This window comes from Semicossyphus pulcher, unplaced genomic scaffold, assembly GCF_022749685.1.
Source record: "Semicossyphus pulcher isolate SPU_LCO1_2020_fin unplaced genomic scaffold, fSemPul1.0.p SCAF_6, whole genome shotgun sequence".
Taxonomy (NCBI): Eukaryota; Metazoa; Chordata; class Actinopteri; order Labriformes; family Labridae; genus Semicossyphus; species Semicossyphus pulcher.
In genome coordinates this window covers 14,105,639-14,130,285 of record NW_027211737.1, presented here as the reverse complement: position 1 = coordinate 14,130,285, position 24,647 = coordinate 14,105,639, and the positions used below count along the sequence as shown (strand labels likewise).

The window sequence follows — 24,647 nt, the reverse complement described above, 5'->3', positions numbered from 1 at the left end:
GTTGAATCACACTTTCTTTTACATCATGTGGATGGCCGGGTGTGTGTGCGTTGCTTACCTGGGGAAGACGAGGTCCCAGGATGCACTATGGGAAGAAGGCAGCGTGATGCGTTGGTTAATGTTCTGCTGGGAAACCTTGGGTCCTGCCATTCATGTGGATGTTACTTTGACACGAACCACCTACCTAACATTGTTGTTGACCAAGTGTTTTTTTTATACTCATAATGTTCATTCAAAATATGAATGCATTAAGTGCATGTATAATACTCAGATAAAGTTTGTCTATTTATAGAAAATTGGATCGGGTTAGTTCACATTTAAGACAGTGACATTTTAACATTATAAATAGTCAGCCTCGCAGTGATAATTGACATAAGCGGTAGTTCTTGGTGACACGTTGACATTCTGCTAATGGTGACAAATGACCAGATTGTCACGTATGACAATGTTTAAGCCGATGACAAGTGACAACCACTACATGAAACAGTTGGCAGCCTGTACTTGCAGGGTAAGTAGACCCTTAAATTCTGCTTGAACCAGAGCTACTGTCAGACTCTCTTCATCTCCGCTGGAAGGACAGGAAGTCAAGTGGTGAGACACGATCCTTTCGAGAGAGTCACTGTGTGGGAAGCTTTGTTGTGTCCCTGCTAATGGCTCTACTATAAGATGTTTGGTTGGTTTCTGTGGGGCAGTGTCAGCACCAAGCTGTGGCTATGTTGTTGTTGTTAGTTTTAGTTTTGCTGTTCATCTGCCCTAAATAACTTATCAAGCTCTGAATGTGGCACAGTTATCGCCCTTTACAGCTGTCAAGTAGCATCTTGCTAGCACTACCGTATGAGAGGCACAAACTGGGGCTTAAGTCTGCCAAAGTTCTGCTTTTTATACTTGAAACAGCAGCTGTAGCACAAACATGTCTTGATAACCTGCCTATTTTGTCACTTTCTTTAATCACGTACTTTAGTATGATATCTGATAAACCTAGGATGAAGCACATGGAGTCAAAATAAATGGTCAACCTTGAAATATATGCCTCTGGTTTATCTCAGGATGTCCTGAATAGCTCCGTGTTACTCTCATTTATCATTCCATTCAGAGGTTGTCTTCATGTGTGCAGCTCTAAGATTTATAGTCCCTGCGAGAGGACGGGCTGCCTCGACACACCTGCAGACTTCTGATTTGTCCCTAAATTCGACTTGTCATGTTTCTCCGCACATGAAGATGGGGTTTGTTTTGTGTGTTGGGAGCTGTTGACTGCTCCACTCAGTCTCGTCTGGGATTTGTAAGGGTCCCTCACTTTGATGCGAGTCTTCCAGCCAACTAGCCTGGGCTAACCGATGCTGTGTTGGGGCCTCATAACATAATGCATCATTTGATTCTTGTGCTTCAACTACAAGGCCAGCACCATCAAACAAGAAAAAGGATAGGCGACATCAAAGACTTTCTCCACTGGGTACTAATGACATGAGCACCGTCTGTTGTGCTGCTGTGGCAAACACCCACTCTGGCTTATGTTCTTTCCTTTTTCTATAACGACACACAAATGTGCATGAACAACACACATGCAGGTTATTGTGCTGCATTTGTGTGAGGAGTTGCCAATGACTGATGAGTCTCCAGTGTAAAAATAGAAGACAAAGGTGGGCTATTACACGTAATTGTGAGGAAATACAGAGAGATAATGAGGGGGCGGGTTGCTAAACATGACCACTGAATAGTGATAGAGGGCAGATATTGTATCATGTATTCAATCAGGGCCACCTGGGGGCCAACACGCAAGCTTTTGTTCTGCGTCATAGTTCATGCTGCTTACGTGTAAGCTAGAAGGCAGGTTTGGATTGAATGGGGTCATTTAAAATAAGCAGTGATACACACAGACCCAGCAGTGTCCTTCACGTTTTTGTTGGTACATTTGTTTTTTTGTTGTTGTTTTTTGGAGTCATTTATCTTCCGCATTCTATTCCAAATACAATGTTTATGGCTTATCCGCATTTCCATAGAGAACTCTTTCCTATCCAGCTTGTCAAAAAAAATCGGTGAAAACTGTTGACAGAAAGGTTTGTCATTCAACACATCTGTTGAATTTGCAATTTTCCAATTCTTTGAGCAGCACCAACAAATGTCCAATAACTTTCATTGTGCTTTGGTCGCAATAGAAGTCTCAGTGGTGCTTACCTCTAAACCTCTGTGAAATATCCTGGACATTTTGCAAAACTAGATAGTACTATGCTGAATTTCTGTGGCAACTTTCACAGAAAAAATCACAAGCGGCGCCTAGTTATTTACGTGTTTTCCATCACCCACCCAGCAGTGGTTGGTCTGCCAGAGAGGGTAGGCGGAGCTAAGCGGCTGCTTTTCCGGTCTCTGCAAGTGTTGCGAGTAAAAAGTAATCTACTATGGCTGAACAAACAAAGAAAAGATGGATGACTACAGATAACGAATTGGACGCTCAGATAAAGGCAAACAGTCTAAAAAGGAAACCATGTCACACATGCAACACTGTCTGGATACCTGGGAAGTGTGCTCCCGCAATTACCATTTACCGCCATAGGTGGCGCCAAAGAGAACGAAACTGAGATCTTCGAGATAACCACTTTAAGAAAGGACTGTGTTAAAATCAGTGTGAATACTTGCAAAGAGTTATCCATCCTGTCTAAAGTTCTTAATAGACAAGGTCGACCCTTATCCCTTTAATTCTTCCCTAGCTAACCCACCTTGATTCATGTGTAGCATTTCTAATAGCCACCATTAGTGGCACAGCCCTAAATCTGCTCTAAAAATATGACTGTATTTGGGTTAGTAGTTCAACAGGTCTACTAAATGTGTTAAAGCAACCATCAGGCCCTCCTCAGAAATTCACACCTTCTGCCGCTTCTGCCCTAATTACAAAATATATGAAGTTTTTTGAAGCTTCACAGACTCTGTAGCAGCACATTTAACTTCATGCAGATCAGACACATAACTCCTTATGGTTTATTATAGCCCAGCTGCATTCCAGCATCCCAGGTGTCAGCCAATTACACACCCCCATTTTAAAAGTGCCATTTGTTGTTCTCTGTTTATTGTTTAATGTAGTTTTGATGTATTTGAACAGAATGCTTGGTTTAGTCATTTATAGCGTTGGCCCAGGAAGTGTAACTGATGAGTTTTTTGTTCCAGGCAATTAGGCTAATGAGCCGGTTTTCAGAGGAGCATCTTTCTGCAATTTTTATTGGTTATAGTAGGTACATACGATGGCATAGTAGACATTAGGCTCACAGCAAGAACAGTTGTTTTCAGATTTAAAGGTAATAATGCTAATTTTGATATTAAGAAAAAAGTATCTATACTGCACATATGGGGAGTTTAAGTTTGCAGCAGCTCAGCAGACTATAAACAGCAGACAAACCGTGTTACAGAAATTGTTTGTCTTAATGGCTTTATACAGAAAGAAAGTTGGAGACACGGTAGAACTTTTTCCTGTCTCAATAAAGAACTTTATATGACACTTCACCTAGATCAATTAAAAAAAAAAGGATGATGTTAAAAGGTTTAAAAGTACACTTCATCCCACGGAGGAAGGCTGATGCGTGGTACAAGAATATAGGGTTCTTGTCGTTCCCGCTTGTGTTATAAATGCTTAAAATTGAGCTAATGTTAGGTTGTCAAACTCAGCATGAAGAAACAAATACTAAGTTAACTTAAACTTTTTTTCTGGGGACACCTGTGGCAAAGTAGATAGAGCATGTTGTCCACTAATCACAAATTGGCTGTCCCATCCCTGGTTCCTTCAGTACAAATGTTGAAGTCTTCTTAAGCAACATACTAAACCCTATATAGCTCTTTAGGGCATATCACTTGGCATGCATGCACGCATGTGTGCGTGTGTGTGTGAATGGTATAGCATGGCATGTAGTGTAAAGCATTACGGAAGTATTTAAGGACTTTAAAGGGATCATGTGGACTTTTATATTGTCTGTTAACATTGCACTCCTTTTATTTTTACACTGTAAGCTTTTTGTACTCACCAATATCTTGCACATACCTGCCCTTTTTCAATTACACCTGTTGTACATATTTTGTATTATACTTACTGTTTTTTATATATTTTTTCTTATTGGCTATTTTTTTTTTCAAGTCTTTTAATGCTTTTAATTCTGTACCAAAACACCAAAACAAATTCCTTGTATGTGTAAATCTACGTGGCAATAAACCCTGATTCTAAATTAATAAACCCTGAAAAACTACCACTTCTGGAGGCACAAAACTAAGAAAATAAAGTAGATATTTACTTATTTTTTAGCCAAGCTTTAATGTGTTTAAAAGTCAACTAACGGTCAGTCAACAGTCAACTCCCTGGCACATACTGGCCCGCCTCCCCCTGAAATCAAAATGGGACTTTAGTAAAAATTCCATTTAGATTTCATCCTCCAGTAAAACTTTGGCTAATGAAACTGGTCTTTGAAAGGTCAACCCATTAAATGTGCACGCTTTGAAATTTGAGCAGAGGAAGATAAAGAATGATACCTATTACGTTGTTTCCCCGTGGCTGTTATTGCTCAGAGTGAAAGCCAAACATTTGTCCTGGACTTATTAATTAGTCATGAAATTGTCCCTTCATTTTCATTATTTTGTGTAGATTAGCTATAAAACTGATAATGCTCCCTTAAACGACAATTCCATTAAACGTGCATGCTTTGATGTTTAAGCAAGGAAATTATGGAAAATGATACCTATTACCTTATTACCCAGTGGCTGTCACTGCTCAGAGTGAGGAGAAAAATGTTGTTTGAGACTTTGATGAACTGACGATTAATCTGAAAATTGTTTTGTCATTCAAAACTTTTCCATTATTTCATTTTAATGAACAATCAAAGTGACTCCAAAGGTCCTCTGGAGGTATATATTTATAGGAAATGAGTTTCAGTGTGTTATCAATTCGCTATGGACCACACAAAGCATTAGTAATGAAGACTTGCCATTCTTGCTTTATCATTGCTCCTAGTCTCAAACAGACCATCAGTGTCAGCATAATTTGGTTTCGTTGAATAACAGACCTCCCTGACTGTGTTATTTTGCAGCACAAGATATAAAGATTCTCCTTTGTGCTGCCTAAGGCAAACAGAGCCATCGAAATTAGTTTCCATCTCTGTCGCTCCTCTGCTTTAGTGCCATTTGTCCGTGAGAGTACGGGGAGTTGAGGGTTCATAGAGTGTGGCAGAATTTCAAAAATGTTGCCATCTACGACCTCTTGAATTAACAGTAGATTGTATGCACGCTAGTGGGGTTATTTAGGGATACAATTTATTACAAAGGTGAACTGGCCTTAAGCCTGGATCTGTTGTAAAAGGTAACGTCTGGCATTTAAATGGTAAATTAGAAGGATATTCAAAAAACAGTGTTTACAACGTTACAGGTTATTGCCCTTTAGTGGACTTTTTCCACGTTTCACCATTTTTATTGAGCCACTGCAAATGTTAAGGAAGGTCTTTTAATTAAAATTAAATCTACAGATTGATTAAATGTGAAATTAATGCACATTTTTAAAAGTTGACAGCTCGAGTAATTACACATGATATGACAGACCAGGTGGGTGGAAAATGTGCTGGCAATGTGTGTTAAGGTCCGATCAGGTGAAGGATACAGGAACATTTCCGAGCCACTGAATATTCCTCGGGGTGCAAAAAGGGCAGTCGTGTTAAAGCTGAAAAAATGTGGCACAGCTGTAAAACTGCCTCTAGCAAACTGTCCTTAACTGAGAGTCCCTGCGAGAACAGGGAGGGCAGAGAACCCACGTGCAACACACAACAATACAATTCAGGTCCTGAAAATGTTGTGTGCTGTGTTGCTTTTTCTCAATCTTTCTCACAGCCATGACAGTTTTTTCCTTCTCTCTTATATAAACCTTCTTTACAGCAGATAAAGGAGGAAAAGCACAGGTATTATCAATAACATTTACAACATGTGCTTTCCCTTCTCTGATAATATACTATATATGCCATGAAAAAAGTCTATTTTAGTGCATGCACACCTGTGGATAACCCACACAGGTACTTATTCTGTCTGATTACATCTCCCCACAGGCCTGCAGACTGGGCTTGATTGACATCTCCTTGACACGCCTGTTAGTTTTTTGCACCTTTTAGAATGGAACAGATTATACCTTTATCAGTCTTTGTAGAACATGGAGTCTGATGAAAACATCGTATCTTGAACCTCAGTAGATTTCTAACCAAACAGAATAATTTATTGCACCTGTGCGGATGTTCACTACCTTGGTAAGGATTCTGACATGGCTATAGAAGAGTCTTTAACATTTATGTTACTCAACTGATTCAGCTGTCCATGGAGGCATATGAACGGACACTGCATCTTTCTTAGAACCACCATCGAGATATTCAAATGTGCAGCACGCACCTCAATGAATGCATGAATCATTTTTTCCCCTCTTACATCTCCTCCTGTATTTGTGTGGTTGTAGCGTTGCTGCTGATTCAGGCAGACATGTGTTGAGTATTTTCACCTGTCAGCTCTTTGGCATTATTGCGACTTAATTAGTCTGATTAGAATACTTGATCTGTGGTCTGACAATTCAGCTGTTAAATTGATCTTAATACATCTTAATTACTATCACACAGTATTACCCTTTGAAGCTTGTTCATTCTGCTTGTACTTTACTAAATTGGAAACCAGTCTCTGTGATTTCGATTGGTCTGATTCACACTGCTACTACATTTTGATTGGCTTATTTGTCTTTAATCCAGACAGGAGGATTGATTTATCAAAGTAAGCATTAACCATGATTGACTGAGAGCAAATGTTGCAGTACAGTACAAGAGTAATTGGTATATTGTTTAAAGATCAACAGCATTTTCTAAAGAGGCATCCCAAGCAATACAATTTCCTCCTGATGCTCTTTGCCAAACCACTGTGCCGTGGTGGTAGTGAAGCAAGAAACACAGGTCCATTGATAGATCTCTCTTAGCAATTCTTGTTCTGCAAGTGTAAGGCTGGCACTCGGGCCACAGAGGCTGTTAAAACGGAGTTTGAGCTGTCCAACACAACGTAGCATATTTTTCAAGAGTGTCCCTTCACAGTTTGCTGCACTGAGATTACAATCCAGAAGTCACAACAACAATATCCTCTGTCTCATCTTTTTTTAATGTTGTTTTCACTTCAGACTCTCATGCATAAAAGCAGTCACGTTCATTTGTTTGAAATATTTCTCGGCGTGTGATGGGACTGGAGGTTTAGCAATATTCGAGAAAGACTCAATGCAATGTGTTTCTGGCCTAAAATGGCCCTCAGAGCAACGTTAGCCTTATTGTTCTGAGTTTACCAGTACTGACTCATGAGCATTTAATACTGCAAAAGTGTCATTTTGAAGGGTATTGCTGTTTGTATCACTACATCCTGTTTTACTAAACTCCCTCATTTATATGAGTGAGAGTGATAATTATGTTAAAATTCTCTCTGGCAAATAAGCAAAATAGCAAAAAAGATCCAGTATATCAGTAGTTATGTTGGAGGAACCAAATTTGTCTCTCTTATAAAACAATGAACAAAAAAATGAATCTTAACATCTCCCTTGACTCCTATTTTTTGGTTTTTTAAAGTTTTCTCATAGTTTAAATGAATCAAAACAATTTTCAAAAAAGTGTTCAATTACTCCACAGGCTACTTTTAAGTTCTATTTCTAAGTTGCAATTCATGAAATTGATTAAACCCTTTTGCCTAGATGCACATGAGCAATCTTTGCCCTGAGACATCATCATCTTGGACTCATAAAAAGTCACAAATAACAGTTCTTCCTGTCGGCTGCAATATTTAGTATAAATAAATCACAAATTAAATATAGCTTTCTCTGTCTAAGGTTTTTCTTTTTTTTAAACCAGAAAAATTCTAAACTTCCTAAATAGCTTACTGCATACTTCCACCCCTGACTCCCGTCTTACACATGCAGGAATTGGTCTTTCATCGCCTGCCAGATGGCAAAGCAGATTTCAGACAGGATGTCGTGTATCACTGTTTGACCCAGCTTGTCGCTCAAAGGACTGATTGAAAGAGGCCTCCAAGTTGCAGCCAGTGGCTCAGCAAAATTCACTGGAGCACAGGGAAATTTTGCACTGACAAGGAGGGTTTTTTAATTGCCAGAATTATTTAGAGGCAACTATTTATTACATTTTTAGTGCATAAATTATCTTTTGTGTTTCAGGACTTACATTCTCCAAAGCTTTTGCTAACCTCAAGCCCCACTTTAAAGAAGCTATTTGTGATGAATGCAGCTTTTTAGTTCGACTTTACAGCAAAGGGAACCTGGAGTTCAAATTATAGTCTTGAATTGAGACACTAAATAATGAGGCATTTGTTCTAATTGATAGTCTCAACTTGAAGAAGATTTATGGTTATTGTGAGTTTTGCTGAAAGCCCTAAGGAGAAGTTCTGAGTGGACTCCTTCCAGTCAGGGAACTTGTCTTGTGAGCGGCCCATATTTTGACTTCAGTGGTCAAAGGTCTACAGGTATTGGGCGTCATCTGCAATCCTAAAATACCAAAGGTAGTCGATAACAAAGGTGTTGTAACAAGTTTAATAAATGGTTGGAATAATTCCTCATTGTTACATCTTCTCATGAACTCCCTGCTTTGTAGCTTTGGTTTAGTGTTTTTCCAACCTCATTAAATTCCAACCTTTCTGGAGATTGCTGGAGAGGATCAAACACACAGCATGATGCTACCAGCACCAAATGTCACATCACTGTGTTTCTGATGTGTTGTTACTTTGCTATATTTAATACATACTGCAGTGTTTAGGATTATGAATAACAGGCTGAGTTTTTATCTAATCAGCCAATAAAACCTTCTTTCACTTCACTTGAACACAGCTTTTGACACAATGGACCACACAATTTTGTTACATAGATAAGAGAGCTGGGTAGGACTTTCTGGGAATGTCCTCAAATGGTTTCCATCATATCTTCATGACAGGAAGTACTTTGTCTCGATCGTTAACTGTGTGTCAGAGCAAACAAGCATGACATTTGGGGTTCCACAGGGATCCATTTTGGGACATCTATTGTTCAACCTCTATATGCTTCCATTGGGCCAAATCGGACAAAATTATTAAGTAGCCTATCATAACTATGCAGATGATGCGTAAATATACATTTTATATTTCATTTTAATGAGGAGATCATGGACCACTTTGAATTGCCTCAGTATATGAAAGGTGCTATATAAATATAGCTGCCTTGCCTACTTGTTAATCCCATGTAAACCTTCCACGCAGGTTCTTAAGAATGTCTTTAGACCTCATGTCAGCCTCCTTAGCCACCTCTGCTCAACACTAATGCTCTGTTTGTGAGGGTTGCGTGCTCGAGGCAGAATTACAGCCTTCCATGTTTTCATCATTTTTTGACACAGACTTACATGTATACATGTATGGCACACTCCTACACTTGCTATAATGTGTTATGTAATATGCACCCTTATGACAGAATGCTAAAGGGCTCTTACACTCACGCCCTCCGCTACAATACTAATTAGGATATTACAATTTGTGCCGCCTCATTTGGTGCGGAAAATTACTGCAATCAAGTTCTAATCCTCCCTCTAAGTCAAGAGACCGTGAACTAATATCATAGAAAAGGAGAGAGAGGTGAGTGCTTGCGTGTTTGGGGCCCAAAGTTTACATAACCCTTGTCTCGCTTTGTGTTCTGGACTTTGTTTCCCCTCTCACTGTTGCTCTGACCTCTCCTGTCTTACACTTTTTAAATTCCACTTGTGTCTGTCTTGATGAATATTGAATGGAGCTGTCCTTTTTTTCCCGTACGGTTGATCAATCTTTGTTCCTGAATATAATAACGCTGACGAATGTGTACGACCTTATCTCTCAGCTCACCATTCTGCCACGCTCTGTTTGGTAGGCGCAGCTCAGGCTCTACTTGTTATTTAAGCCATGTCCACGCTAATGGAAAGACATTTAAAAATCTGATTACACCATCAAAATACTTTTAGAGTACACAAGCATTTTTAGTGTTTTCCAAAAGATGCCATGAAAACTAGAATACAACAACAAAGGGTGGTGGTTAGCGCTGTTACCCCCTGGTTCCTGGTTCGAATCCTGGTTCTGGCTGGCGGACCTTTTCTGTGTGCATGTTCTCCCTTTCCATGCGTGGGATCCCACCGGCTACTCCGGCTTCCTTCCACAGTCCAAAGACATGCTTGTTAGGTTAATTGGTGACTCTGAATTGCCCATAGACGTGAGTCTCAAAGGTTGTCCATCTCTGTGTGTCAGCCCTGTGATTGACTGGCGACCTGTCCAAGGCGTAACCCCCGCCTCTTGCCCGGTGACAGCTGGGATCGTCTTCTGAAAAGGATAAGCGGTATAGATAATGGATGGATAGTTCTTGCCTTGTGTTACAGATACCGTCTAGTAAACAGCAGGAGTTGGAGGATGTTGTGTTTTGAAAAGAACTGTTGGTTATTCAGATTGTTTAAGCTCAGTCAGTCTTTGCTCTGCTGCCTCCAGCTATGTGATTACCTGTGTTGTGTTTGAGTATCACCGATCACCGATTATAGGTGTTGCCATTCTTCCGTCTTTTTAAGAGTTTTTTTGACACGAATATAAAAGTTGTGTTTTGATGTGTCAAAACCAGGTCCATTAAAATTACTATTTTGCTCCAGTGCTGTCATCTGACAACAGGAACCGGTGACAAAGCCTGTATTGTGGTGTATATTGTTTGTCAGCTTTGCAGCAAAGCAAAAGTATTTCTGTCATGTTGGAAAAGTTTGACAGTTGTACTTGGGCATAAAACATTTAGTTTGGAGAGCGTGTTTACAGAGATCAGTGGCTGAAACTGCAGCTGTTCTTTAGATTGAAGCACAAAATAAACTCTGAGTTTAAACTAGGTAAACGTTTTGTTTTTACTGACCTCACTTTGTAGAATGATGTGGAAGTGTTCTCCAGAGAGTGTTAGTGCACTGGGACCTTCATGGGTTTAAAGAAAGAGCATACATTAAACCACACAAACAGTTTAGTCAGAGGTGCACCAGATCTGAGACACTCGACCAGAGGGCAGTAAAACGCTGCTTTTTATCCTGGTATTGGTTGCTGTTCAGGGCCCTCCGTGACTGGGAACTGTCAAGTAGCCTCTTTTTATTTTAGTGAGATCCTGAAGGTACCTTTGTTACCTAATGTGTTGGTAGCAGCACAAGAAGGGAGGTGTACAAGCAGCCATCTAGTACAAGCACAGATCTTCTGAGTAGATATGCTAAGCCATTGATTGGTCTAGTCATTAGAGATCCAAAACTGTATTGATGTGAAAGAATATTTACATGAACATGTTGCTATGAAGCAAATCTTAAAGGCTTAGTCCCATTCACATACAGAGTCTAACTTAAACAAGCCTGTGTGTCAAAATTTCTTTAAATGGTCATGGACTGAGTAATGTTAATCTAATTTATAACTGGGACCATTAAGAAGCCCGGTTATGCAGTCATGAGGCTAATGGTGGTTATTGCAATTTAGATTCATTATAAAGGGGAACTCTACCAAAAACAGAGAAATACCAATCAAAGGGAGGATGCTCAGCCTGTGAAAACAGTTGTGCTATGTCCTCTGTAGCTCTGGAGGAGGTTTGACAGGTGAAAAATGACCCTGTTCAGCTTTATGTCAGGCTGACACGTGAAGCTTAGTTTCTACTGTCACAAACTGGCTCCAAGTCAGTGACAAAGAAGGGAATCACACATGAAATACTGCTTAAACAGTATGAATTTATTGCAAAACTCAGCATTCTAACATAATTATGTTATTTTATCTTGTGTATGGATGAGTGTAGCTGGTGGAGGGCTGGGAGAGGGAAAGGAGAGACAGAGGTTAGAGTGGAAGCCACTTAAATAAGCTGAGGACCAATTAACTCAGTTGCATGCAGTTTCCTGATGTCCTTCCTGACTCTGCCCACTGGCTCCTGAACCAGGAAGCCCAACCACCAAACCAGAGAGGGCAGGCATCACACTGTGCACAGTTCAGAGCTTAAATTGAGTCTCTTAATATTGTTGGCTTGTTTATTTTCATCTTTCTGGTTGAGTGGGTGCTAATCAGGGAGATCATCAGGTATCTCTGTGAAGTAGTGCCTCCACTGCACTCTTAAGGTGAAATGTGGATTCCAGTGTGCGCTCAGGATAAACCTTTGTCATACTATTAATTACCTTACAGTTCCTATGCATGTGTTTAAGTGTGACATAGCATGTTTGGCAAACTGGACTGCATTTTAAGAGGAGAGAAAACAGGAGTTTCCTAAACCAGGTTCCTTCGCTTTAAGAAATGTGTGATCTCTTTTACATTTGAAATATCAGGAATATGAGCTACTTCTCCCACAGGGCTGGTAAACATGCATCTAGTTTTCTTGCAAATGGTTATAGATATAGGTCTGTATGTATAAGTATGTACCAGTATGTATCCTGCAATCAGGGATATGTGTGTGTGCACAACAGCAGATAGCTAATATTTGTTGGGGTTTGAGAACCCTGAGGTAACAGGATTAGTGTCAGACGTGGATATTGAGGAGATCCATCCCCATCATGCCAGGGCAGCTCCGCCGAAAGATGCTCACATATAAGACTTTCACCCTCCTGCAAAATATCCATTAGCCACACTCTCATATATGCTTCCATAAATACAAGCATGCATGCATATGAACAGTCCTCTGCATCCCATATTCTTTGACATTTTTTTTTTTTCAGACATTTTTTCATTCAACAAATGTAATGAATAGACAAAGACGTAAATCTAGTTGCATTTTAAAAGGGCTTAAATACCTTCCTAAAAACAGCTCTCGTCTGTAGTATTTAGCAATCATTATTCTAACAGGAATAAATAAAGCGGTCAGACCTAAACTGCCGCGGGCGTGAATCATCATTATCATTATTGTCATAATTACAGTTTTTTCCTTCTTAGCATATCTCGCCTCCTTCTCCACCCTGTCTTCTCTGCTTTTCTCTCTTCATCTGCTCGCTAGGCAGCAACCAAACCCTCCACTTTCCTCACATCTCATGTGTCTGTCTCCTCTTTTCATCCTGCCTCTCATTTATCTGCTACTCTCATGCATGAAGGCATGAAGACTAGTGCTTCTTTATCAGTGAGCCACAGCGGGGGGCATGTCACTCTCCCTCTATACTTTCCTCTCATCATCGCTCCTTTACTCTCATCATCGCTCCCGTTCCTCCCCCTCTGCATCATCTTTTCTCCCCCTGCATTCTTCCTTGATGGGAATATTTGGTTTGTGCACCATCAGGCTAGCTATGATCCTTATCTTCATGCAGATTGCTTTTGTCCTTCAGTCAGCACTTGGTTTTCTCTCTCTTGTTTCAACTCCACTTATTATGTTGTTGTAGCACACGTCCCTGCAGGGCCAAACTCTCCTTTCTTCTCTTTGCTCATCAAACCTCAACTCCGCCCTTCTTTTTTCATTTAACTTTCCTCACAGATCCTCACGCCCCAATCACTCTCCCTTTTCATCTTCATTGCAATCCAAACTTGTTTCACACAATGGACTCCCAACAAGTAGCAAACACAGTTGATAGTAATTAGACTTACTTGATCCATATCATACAATATTATATTCTCAACTCCATTTCCTCCTGGATCCAGCACCCAACGGCCATATTTACACATATCAGCCATAGGAGGTGGGCGTGTCAAGACAGGACTTTGCTTCAAAGCTAATTTATTGTGGAAATACTGACACCGTTTTTCTTGAAAAAAAGAACCTAATTAATTTGCAGAGAGAGAGATTAAAAGTGCATTAGCAGAAGTAAATAAATTCAAGATTAAATAAAAGTTGATCAATGCTCCTAATGCATTCTAACTGGCCGAGGTCTGTTAGGCCTGATCAAGTGCTGCCCTGTTTTTGTATCAATGCTGATTAAATAATTAGGAGATGCTTTATGTTCAATAGTTAGCTCACACTTTCTGCTGTTATTGTTACTAACCAACAGCAACTACTAAGATCTAAGAGTTTAGCCATCCATCCATCCATCCATCCACTTATACAGGGCCAGGTCGAGGTGGCAGCAGGTTAAGCAAGGTGACCCAGACGTCCCTCTGCCCAGCAACATCTTCTGGCTCCTCCTAGAGGATTCCAAGGCATTCCCATGCCAGACAGGATATATAATCCCAAGTTTAGACATGAGTTTAGACATGTGGAATATCGACCACATTTGATAATTTGAATTAAATAAACATATTAAATGATACAAATCATTTGAAGAAAACAATCAAACGAATGCCTTTATGAGCAGGGAAATGGCAAGCTTTATCCCTTAAGAAGAAGAAGAAGGAAGGAAGGTGTACTTTATTAATCCCGGAGGGGAAATTCAATCTTTTCACTCTGTTTTTACAAACATGTTACAAACACGAAGGCCTGAAATACAGACATGCACAAAACAGGATCCATGCACTAATGGCGAGATATCAGGGTGAGGGGGCTGCACTTGGATATGCGCCCTGAGCATAGGGGGATTTGGTGCCTTGCTCAAGGACACATCGACGGAGGCAAGGAAGGGAACAGGCACCTCTCCGGCTACGAGCCCCAATTGCGTGCTAGGTCCGCACTGGGACTTGAAGCGGCCACCCTCAGGTTCCCAAGCCAAGTCCCCACAGACTGAGCTACCAGCTACCCCAATTGCTGTGCAGACACCATGGTAACTAAGGCATCCATCTGTCACAGGTGCATTCAATTAAGCTATTGATTAATTGATTTGTATGTTAGAAAGAGAAGTCAATTTTCAGGACAGTGCTGTTGTAGGTCTTTGAGACATTGTAACTGACCCCATTTTAGTGGTGCTTTGTGGGTATCGGAGTAAATTTTGTTAGACGTAGTATCAGACCTAATATATCTAAATAAATGTGATAAAGAACATTGCTGCTTGTTTCTAAGTACTCACCTCTTGTCACGCACTTTGTTTTGCAATTAATTGCCGACAAAATATTTCCTCAGACATTAAGACTTTTTTTTGCTAACTTCGACCAGAGGATTTATTTTAACTCTAAGAAAATATGAAGAAAACAGGAATGCTGTGATTACAGCTGCACCTGCTGAAATAGGCACGAAATACCACAGGAAAACTATTTGTTGCATGTTCTGTTACTTTATGAAATGGACAATCAACAGAAACAACTTGCCTATTTTCCACAGTAAGATAAGGGGGAAAGGAAATGAGAAATGAGGGCAGAACTAGAGGTGAACTGCACTGTGGTGGATCATAAGATAATAGCTGCTGTCACTTATAGCACATCTCAGCCATTTGTGCATTGATCTGTTTTTAGTGTCATATTTCCCACTCGCTCCTGTAATGCAGGACTCCACATGCCAGTTGTGCATATCAGCATGATTGCAATGACAATGACAGGCAGCGACTGGATGAGAGGAAAAAGGATAAGAGTCCTTCAACACCTGTTAATACCAACCGAACCAAGACTGGATTCACCTGATATCAGACAAAATTGTCTCGTTGCACCCCATTTCCATCTTGAGTGTCATACTGGTTTTGCTGGCGTACAAATAGAAAAAACAAATGACAAAGTGGGATGATATTTCGATCACATTTTCTGTGTAAATTAAGCGTCTCTTGTTTATAGCGGTCACCATTGTTGTTATTACTCCTTAATTTTGACACAAAGCTTCACAATTGTGTTAGTCCTTCCATGCAGCTGATCATGGCTAATCAATAGCCCCCTGCAGCGCTCATTGTTGGCGTATTTATTCTGGACCCAGGCTACGTCTAACATAGACTCTGAGAATCACTTGTGTGGAACAATATAATGCTTTGAGTCAAATCTGACCACTTGAGAGCAGCGAGTCTAGTCAGCAGAGCCGAGGGCGACTGGCTGGCGAGGCCCGTACATGAATGTGTCATAAATTAGCTGATGTAATTAACATCTGCCCGCAGTGTAATCCTCTGAACCCCGCGCTGTCAGCATCCCCTTACACAATACACTTCTTAGTTTTACACTTCAGTACATCATGCAGCCCCTCAGCTCATTACATCACACTGAAGTCCGTGTATGTATTCACACTCAAGCACACACACACACATCATGCACTGTGTTTGTGTGTATGTTAGACACGAGGCACCGCAGGATATGAGATGCAGGCTGGAAAAGTACAGGTTGTTGCATCATTAACTCCAGTTAGCAATCGCCTGCTTCACTACGCTTCCTTTAATGTCCTCTGACTGTTTTCCACTGAGTGGAGCGGTCTGTTGTGGTGAGAGAGTGACCTTGAGAGGAAATAAAAGAGCCATTTATGAGGTCGAAAGGTTATAAACAATATTCTTAATTGGCCTACTTGCTTTAAATTGATAATCATTGAATTTGTAGCTGCTGGCTAATCCTAGATTTCCCAATGCAACAGTCGAGATATTGAGCCACTTTTAATATGACTGGGCCTGTCATTCAGAGAGCTTAGAGCAATAAACATATCTGTTTTGTTGGCTCACTCTTCGGTGTATGTGTGATAAATGTGTGTTATTCAAGTGGGAGATTTTTAAAACCCTTGTTGCGGGTGGATTTTGAACAACACCAATGTTTTTACAGCAATGACACAGGACTCTTAACTTTGTTTGCTTTTTTAAAAGAGTAAGAGCAGTCGGGGGGATTGCGTTCGAGATGAGGGCTTTCACTTCATCTGTCTCTGCCTCCTCTCATGTTGCCCACTCCCCTCTTTTCCTCCTCCTCCCTGTCCTCAACACGAGGCAAAGCTCTGATTGCCATCTCTCTGCGTCCCACGTCATCCTGTTCTCGTCACTTGTTCTCCTTATGTGTTCTCCCATCCGGCGTCATCATGCCAGTTCCTGTAAACATCTTTCCCTCTCTAGATGATACACCTCGCCTTTGTTGCACTCGTGTCGCCTCTTTCTTTACATACCTTTTCACCTTCTTCCTCTCCCTCGCAATCACACCCTCACCCCTTCATGGCCTGCGCTCCCTTTGTTCCTTCTCATCTTTATCTCCTGTCTTCCGCAGGGATCACAGTGGCTCGTGCTTATTGTTCTTACTCGTAGCTTCCACTTCTTCGTGATGGTTTTGTATCTGTGCCGTTTTGTGCGCCGAGTCTCGGCACAGCAGGTGTCCTCAGCATACTGCTCTTCATCTCGGCGCTCTGTTGTCAATATCTGAAACATTGTGCCTTTAAGCTCAGCTCATGACTACTCATCACATACTGTTTACATTCTGCTGTTACTTTCAATTCAACTGTTTCTTCTTCGTCTTGTATCATCCTTTGCAGTTTACACCAACTCCTGCAGACACTAAGGAGTGCTCATTCATGCACACACTTTCACAGACGTGCACACAGTTTTTTTAATCCTTGTCTTGTTTCTTTTGAATGTTTTAAAGGTAATTGTGCAATCTCTTTAAATTGGACACGCAGGTTGTAGTGCCTTTTCCCCAATTAAACCATAATTAATATCTAATATTCAGTGGGATATATGCAGGCGTGCATTATCTCCTGTACGATTACATATTTAAGAGGATCACAGTGATTGTGAAATGCTTACAAAGGCCTTGATATTTGGCTCCTAACACACACACTTTAAACTTGTTCGTGCCGTTGTTCCACACACAGCGACACACACTTCGAGCAGGTCCTTGTGCTGGAGGTAATTATGCAGGTTAGATGACAGCTTTTCCATTAAGCCCCTCTCCAACCGCCACTCTTCACTAGTTTGATTGCACTGTAATGACAAAGAACTAATTAGCATGACAAGTATTCTTTCCAGTGATTGGCCGCAGACCAAGAGTCATCATTCGGCTTCTCAAAGGACACACAGATTTGTCTGTGGGGTTTGTGCGGCTCTTCTGGGACTGTGTGAGAAAAGGACCAGCAGCAGCTTGCCCAGATGTCGAGTTTGCGTATGGTACCTTACGGAGAATATTCTGTCTATGAGTTTTTGCCATGTTGTTCATCAAACTGCCCTGCTACAAAAGTATGGAGGAAGGTCAAGCAGTGTCACATGATAACAATAATTAATCTGCGGGGAAATCAAACACAAGCGCTAGAGATGGAAACAAGTTGCAGGCATCCAGGTGCACAAATAGACACATAAGACATAGCACTCTAACATAACTTGATGATTTAAGACTGCATTAAAAAAATGCATATATCTACCCATTTAACTAACACAAAAAAGGTATTTACAAAGTTGTGCTTGCAGGTGTACATCCATCCAATTTATATGCAAACAGGCGTTCAGACTCTCCATGCTGTTGTGTTTGTCTCCTGCTTCACTTCACAGAAAATAAATGAATTGTGCTTGCCCAAAAAAACGTGTCAGCTCCAGTCAGCTTTCCAAATTTCTCTCCCCCCTCTCTTTTGTCATGGCATATTTTCCTCTGCTGTCAGTGTGTACTGTAGATAATTGGCAGCAGTTGCATGTACTCAATCATTTTCTCTAGTGCAAGTTTTCTGTTTGTTGTGCAGTGTATGTCATAGTTAGGAATAGTATGTCTGAGTTGCCTTTTCATAACCTTACAAAAGAGAATCTTAAATACTGTGATGTGTAAACGCTCCACTGGACTCGAGGATGAACTGAAAGGTCAAAGTCACGGTGATCTTTCCAAATGTAAAAACAAATTATGATGTCAAAACATTTTTTTTTAACCCGAAGGTCAAAGGTCACTGTGATCTCATGTCAGTCCCAGTTAGGTTGGACGCCATACCTCACAGCCTCAAGAGAATTTAATTACACCTGGTTTATTTTTTACATCCGAGAGAAAAACGCCATCTGGACAATTAGTGGACGATCTCCCCACGCTCTGCCTCTCACGTACCTGTTCCTTCAGGGTCTGCTGACGATCACATGCTCTCCAGAGAAACACAGAAAGATGTGTTATTATGTCCCTCCTGCAAATGATTTTGGTTCGACTCATCCTGTTTTTAATTTAAGCCTGCTTATGTCTTTGTGTTTATATCTCCTGTTCGCTGATGAGGTTGCACTGTCTTTCTGTGTGACACAATAATGGATCTTCACAGCAACAGACATGTTATTGTCCGTTTTATCAAATATAGTGTTTTTGTATTGTTGACACAGTAGAGCATCTCTACAAGGACCTGGATTTATGTGTCAAATACAGTGACGAGGGCTTAGATTTATCACTCTATTCATGTTTTGTATTACCCTTCAATAATGGGATGCCATGTGTAGTGTAGCTTCAGACTGTAAGGTGGAAGTCAAGAGGACACTGTGAATTTTACTCTTGACATTAATAGACTAAGAGCAGATGAAATACAGTGTGTTCTTCTATACCAATGACTGCATATATAGATGGATGACGTGTCTCCATCTGCTCTCATTGTACAAAATTGATGCCAAAAAACCCACCTGTGATAAGCACTGCCATTTGCGATGGTGACGACATTTGGAGCCAGAGCTGCGTGGTAGAGATCGGCGGGTGGAGCTTCTACTAACCAAAACACACAATTCACTGCAAGGATCCCGCACACCGGCGTGTTTAACAGCAGAACAGTTTCTTGTGTTGGTCTGAAGCAGACGTTCACAGATATGTAAACTTCAATGACTGTAGTGATTGTTTTAGTTACGTCTCCTCTCACAGTTCCTCCTCTACTCTGCTAATCAGGAACAGATTGACTGCAAGAGCTATATTTGTCAACAGAGCTGTCAATCATCCTTTTTACAGCATCAAATAATAAATTAAAAATAAACTTGAAAAATGAGCACTTGTATATAAATCAGCATAAGAACTAACTATAATGACAGAAACCATGTTTGAGAAACATTTATTTGGTGTGTGTTTTGATTTTAAAGTTTGACCCATGTCCCATCTGTTAACATGGAGGAGGCAGGCTTTATGACCTATACTGCAGCCAGTCAGCAGGGGGCACTCGAAATGTTTTGGCTTCACTTTTAGGGAGCTGTCATGTCGTCCATCTTTTTGTACCAGCACAGCACCCAAAGAGACTAGAGGTTGTAAGAGTCCTAAAAGACTGATAGCATGTGGTCAAAGATTCTCTGGTCTGCTGAGAAGAACTCTTCAGCTGAAACACAAAACGCTTGTTGTGGCAAAAGCTAGGCATTGTATCCAGACCATGAAGTAAGCTATACTGTAGAGAGAGCACACCTAAGCCATTTATTATCACCTGCAAAATTAAACTTGGAGTTCCTAAAAGAAATCATATGACAGCCCATACTCACACTCCCAAAGCCAGCCTCGAATAGGCTTACAAGATGTCTTAACTTGAATGAGCAAATCTGCGAGGATAATTGAGAGAAAAGGAAACCTCACATCCAGATTTGCTACAACAGCACAGATCTATCCAGGAAGAATCAAACCTTTTAATTCCTGCCAGAATATTCAGGCTTCCTGCACATCAGAGAGGAAGAGAAGACTGAAAATTAAAAGCGAGTCCTGTTGTGTTATCTAAGCATTTCTTTTCAAGAAAAGATGTTACTTGAGGAGCATTACATTTACACTGTTGACAAAAAGTCTAAATTAATTGAATTTGGAATTCAGTGGCCAACACTACCATGACTGAAAATGCCCCTTTGGTTTAATAGTTTGTGAAAGTATTAAATGTCTGACAGTGCGTGAGAAACAATATGAGCAGCTCATCTTCTGTTAGTAAAATTTAATATCTTTGTGGCTGATGTTCTGTCTCATAAAACGCTGACTTGGAGACACTTCCTCGGGCGGCATCCTAACTTTAATTTTCCATTTTCTTTTGTCCCCTGACAGTTGGCCCTGGAGGACCCGGTGCACAGCGTTTCTCTGCAGCAGTTTGTCTATGAGAAGCTGAAGGCGCAGCAGGCCCTGATGGGGGACCAAGGCTTCGGGGCGCTGATGGAGACGGTGGACACGGAGCTCGTCAGGCAGCTCCAAGAGTTCCTGCAAGGCCTCTGAATCACAGCTTCACTACCTTACACAAACGTCAACTGCTACCCCCCCCCGTTTTTCAAATTGTACCGGAAAGGCTAACGAGTGGACACCTAACCCAAACCTTCCCAACCTCTACCCATGCTATGCCTTATCTATATTCAGACCTAGCTTTGTCTACTGTCCCTAGCTAACACCCCTTGCCCCTTTCTCTAATATCCTGAGTCATTTTTTATCAACATGGTGTCAATGTGGGTTTTTAAAATGTCAAACACCCACATACAAACATCACCACACCAGAGCTTCCACTTAATTCTTGTAGTTTCTTCTCTTTCTGTGGTTTAACGGTGGAATGGGTAGAAAAGCGGACAGATGGTGTAACGGTTGAGGCTGGTCGAGTGTAAAGGAAAGTTCACCTGCAGGTGCCAGAGCTGGAGCCGAGGACTATTTTCTACGGAAACACGTACAGACAGTAGCAGAAATGTGGAGAAACGGAAAAGGACCTAAAGCAGTGTTTACAGAATCTATTCTTAAAAGAGAAAAAAAGAAATGTAATTTTGTATGTATGTAAAGTATGGGTGATTCTCTGCATGACGATATTTTACTTTTTAGTTACTGTTTTTACTTTAATTTCTCTTCCATTAAAAGTAGTCCTAACCAGAGGTCAAGTTGAAGTAGCTACTGAGAAGGCTAGAAAGTGATTTTCTTTGAGTTTGGTTTTTGAGGGAATTTTTCTTGACTTTAAAATGTTTGATTTTTATTGTGCGAGTGCTGAACCACATTTCTATGTAAATACATACTGCTGCTAATTGATGGTGTGTCAGAGCACTTTAATAACCAAAAACTGTTTCACGTGTTTTCTCTATGGTACATCTTCTCACATCTTTGGACTTTAACACAGTGTTAGAAGGCCTTGGAGCGGTGCGGCAGGATTGTTGCATTAAGACCCTCTCCTTGAACTGTTGTCATGTCTCAGTGCTTACTTAAAATAATACTGTAATACTGACAGACTGCAAACTTAAAATGCCATTAGGTTGTTTCTTTACCATTTCATTTATCTGAAACACTTTAACTTCTAACATAAGTGGCATTTAGAGAGGAGACATTAGGAGCCACTGCTACTTTGAGTCAAAATACATTGTGTATTGTGTAGCTGTCCTGCTGTCCTGCCCTTTTATCATTTGACCGGTCTTTATTCATTTTGAGTGGTATAGATGAAGCTTTATTCAACCAATTTTCCCAGTAAGTTTTCTCAAAAGAATTGTTTATGTAGAAGTTTGGAAATCCCAAACTGTGAGAAGAAAATTAAATAAATGAAAGTCACAGTTATTAAGTAGTTAAATGTATAAAATTTGCGTGTGGACCAATGACTGTATATATAGATGGACGACGTGTCTCCATCTGCTCTCATTGTACGAAATTGAAGCCAAAATTGCCCCCATGATAGGCGCTGCCGTCTTGCGATGGTGACGTCATTTGGAACCAGAGTTGCACAGTAGAGATCGGCGGGTGGAGACCGCAAGGATCCCGCACGTCGGCGTATTTAACAGCACAACAGCTTCTTGTGTTGGTCTGAAGCAGACGTTCACAGTAAGAGTTCATGTAAACTTCAATGACTGTAGTGATTGTTTTAGTTACGTCTCTTCTCGCCGTTCCGCTTCTACTCTGCTAATTCCGAACAGATCGGCTGCAGGAGCCGTATTTGTCAACAGAGCTGTCAATCATCCTTTTTACGGCATCAAATAATAAATTAAAACTACACAGAAATATTAACACATGGACATAAAATGTTCAAAAAAATATATATTTAGCGTGTATTTTGATTTTCTAGTTCGACTCATGTCCCATCTGTTAACATGGAGGAGGCGGCCTTTATGACCTATACTGCAGCCAGTCAGCAGGGGGTGCTTGAAATGTTTTGGCTTCACTTTTAGGGAGCTTTTAGGGAAATGTGGTCTAAATATACCCAGTGTTTTTTTTTATGTTAAACTCATACAAGAAAAAAAACAAACTTGATTTACTCTTTTTAATCTCTTCTTCTGGAACTTACTGGATGAATCTGGTTTTATTCGCTGTCATTAGGTGGGTCCATCGCCCTTGGAAGGAGATAATCCTGACACGAGCTCCTTTGACACTGTGATTGAGTTGAGTAGCAGTCAGAATTACGGCCTTATGCTTTCAGCCTTACCTATCCTAGAAACTCAAGACCTTTCTTACTCTTGTGTCCATTTCTAAGGTAGTTTAACAGCAGAGGATTTCTGTTCTTGTTTTCTCCTAAAGATGGTAATTATGAAGTTTAGAACACAACGTAGAAAAATGTTTTTGAGTCATAAGTTTGGTTAGCTTTTGATGGGAAATAATCGTGGTTGCTTTTTCCAAAGCCTTCAATAAAATGCAGTAATCAGCCACAATATTATTCTGTACATCTCTATTACTGATTGTGATGTGCATGTAACTATAAACACCACTCCCATTGAGTCCTTGGTACTGTTTTAAAATGTGTCTGCTCTGCAATTCTCCGGCTTGTGTTTATTTCAGACAGATAAGACCTCCATGACACTAACATCAAGTTTAATCCCTGACTGGGCCTGAAAATGGACTCTAAACTTCAACACTGAAGACCCTGGAGATGTTGATAGCAGAACAGTAAGGAGAGGGGTGATGAAGAGAATTATGATAAGCATTCACTGTAGGATATTCAAAGGGTATAATTATCATGCAATCTCGGATCCCATCGGCTATAGTCTGAGATGATATAGCCTCTGGGATCAGCGGTGAACATGCCAGGCGGTAAGCGATAAACAACTTCCCGTCAAGACTTCCTTTTGCGCATGCTGCATTGTTACAAAAAAAGAAAACGTTTTCTTGTGATTGACTTTAATTAACAGGTCTTTATCTTTGCTGAAATTTCAACATCATGATGCAGATTTGTAAGAAGTAAAAATTCAAGCTTTGTCAGGTCTGTCCTCAAGAGGAGAAGAAAACTACTTGTTGAATGGAGGTCGGACCGATCTGATGCATTTGAGGAAGTCGGGAAATCTGAACGCTGAACGGCTTTCGTGACACAGCGTCTAATTCGGCGGGAATTCATCTCAAGTTACATTTTAGATCTAGAACAGATTGTTAGCTGTTAGCATGCAGATGTCTGTTTAAGAGATTAATAAGAAACTAAATTGTCGTCAGATCGCGCTGATGGGAGCCGGGATGTCATTACGGCGCATTATGTTCCACCTGCATTTGCTTTCCTCATGGACTGTTTTTTCCTGCATACGCCGCAGCCTGCTGATACGTGATTGGTCAATATTCCTCGGACTACAAGCGTACTACAGACAGAACACTTTCATTCCCAGAAATCCACGTCCCTGCCTACAGATTCTACAGAGATTAGTTACCCCAAATTGCTCCCAAAGGTTTAGCCGTCGGGTAGGAATGTGCATACATACTGATTGGAGATTGGCCCTTAAAGTGTGTGAATGTGAAAGGGTGAATGTGACGCGCAGTGTAAAAGCACTTTGATTAGTCGGAAGACTAGAAAAGTGCTACATAAGTACAGTCCATTTACCATTTTTGGGACATTTGTACTGATAACATAAAACCAATATCGCCTCCTCCATACACTGTTGCTCTTAGGGAACTCTATACATGCTGTAGATGTTGGAGTAGTAAGTAGGATAATTCTAAGGATATGTTTCTAGGTTGTTTTTTTTCACTTGTATTAAATAAAGGCGGACAGGAAACGGGGGAGAGAGAGAAGGGTATGACAAGTAACAAAGATCAACAAT

The 24,647-nt window shown here is 40.7% G+C and overlaps 1 protein-coding gene across 1 annotated transcript in view; it reads left to right on the top strand.

Moving 5' to 3' along the window:
- ipo11 (importin 11) overlaps positions 1-23,379 on the top strand; it is a 126,111-nt gene extending 102,732 nt beyond the window's left edge. Inside the window, exon 29 of the mRNA XM_069683786.1 lies at positions 20,728-23,379. Coding sequence (XP_069539887.1) covers positions 20,728-20,892 — 165 coding nt within the window. The 3' untranslated portion in view covers positions 20,893-23,379. The remainder of the gene's footprint in view (positions 1-20,727) is intronic.
- Positions 23,380-24,647: the final 1,268 nt, after the last annotated feature.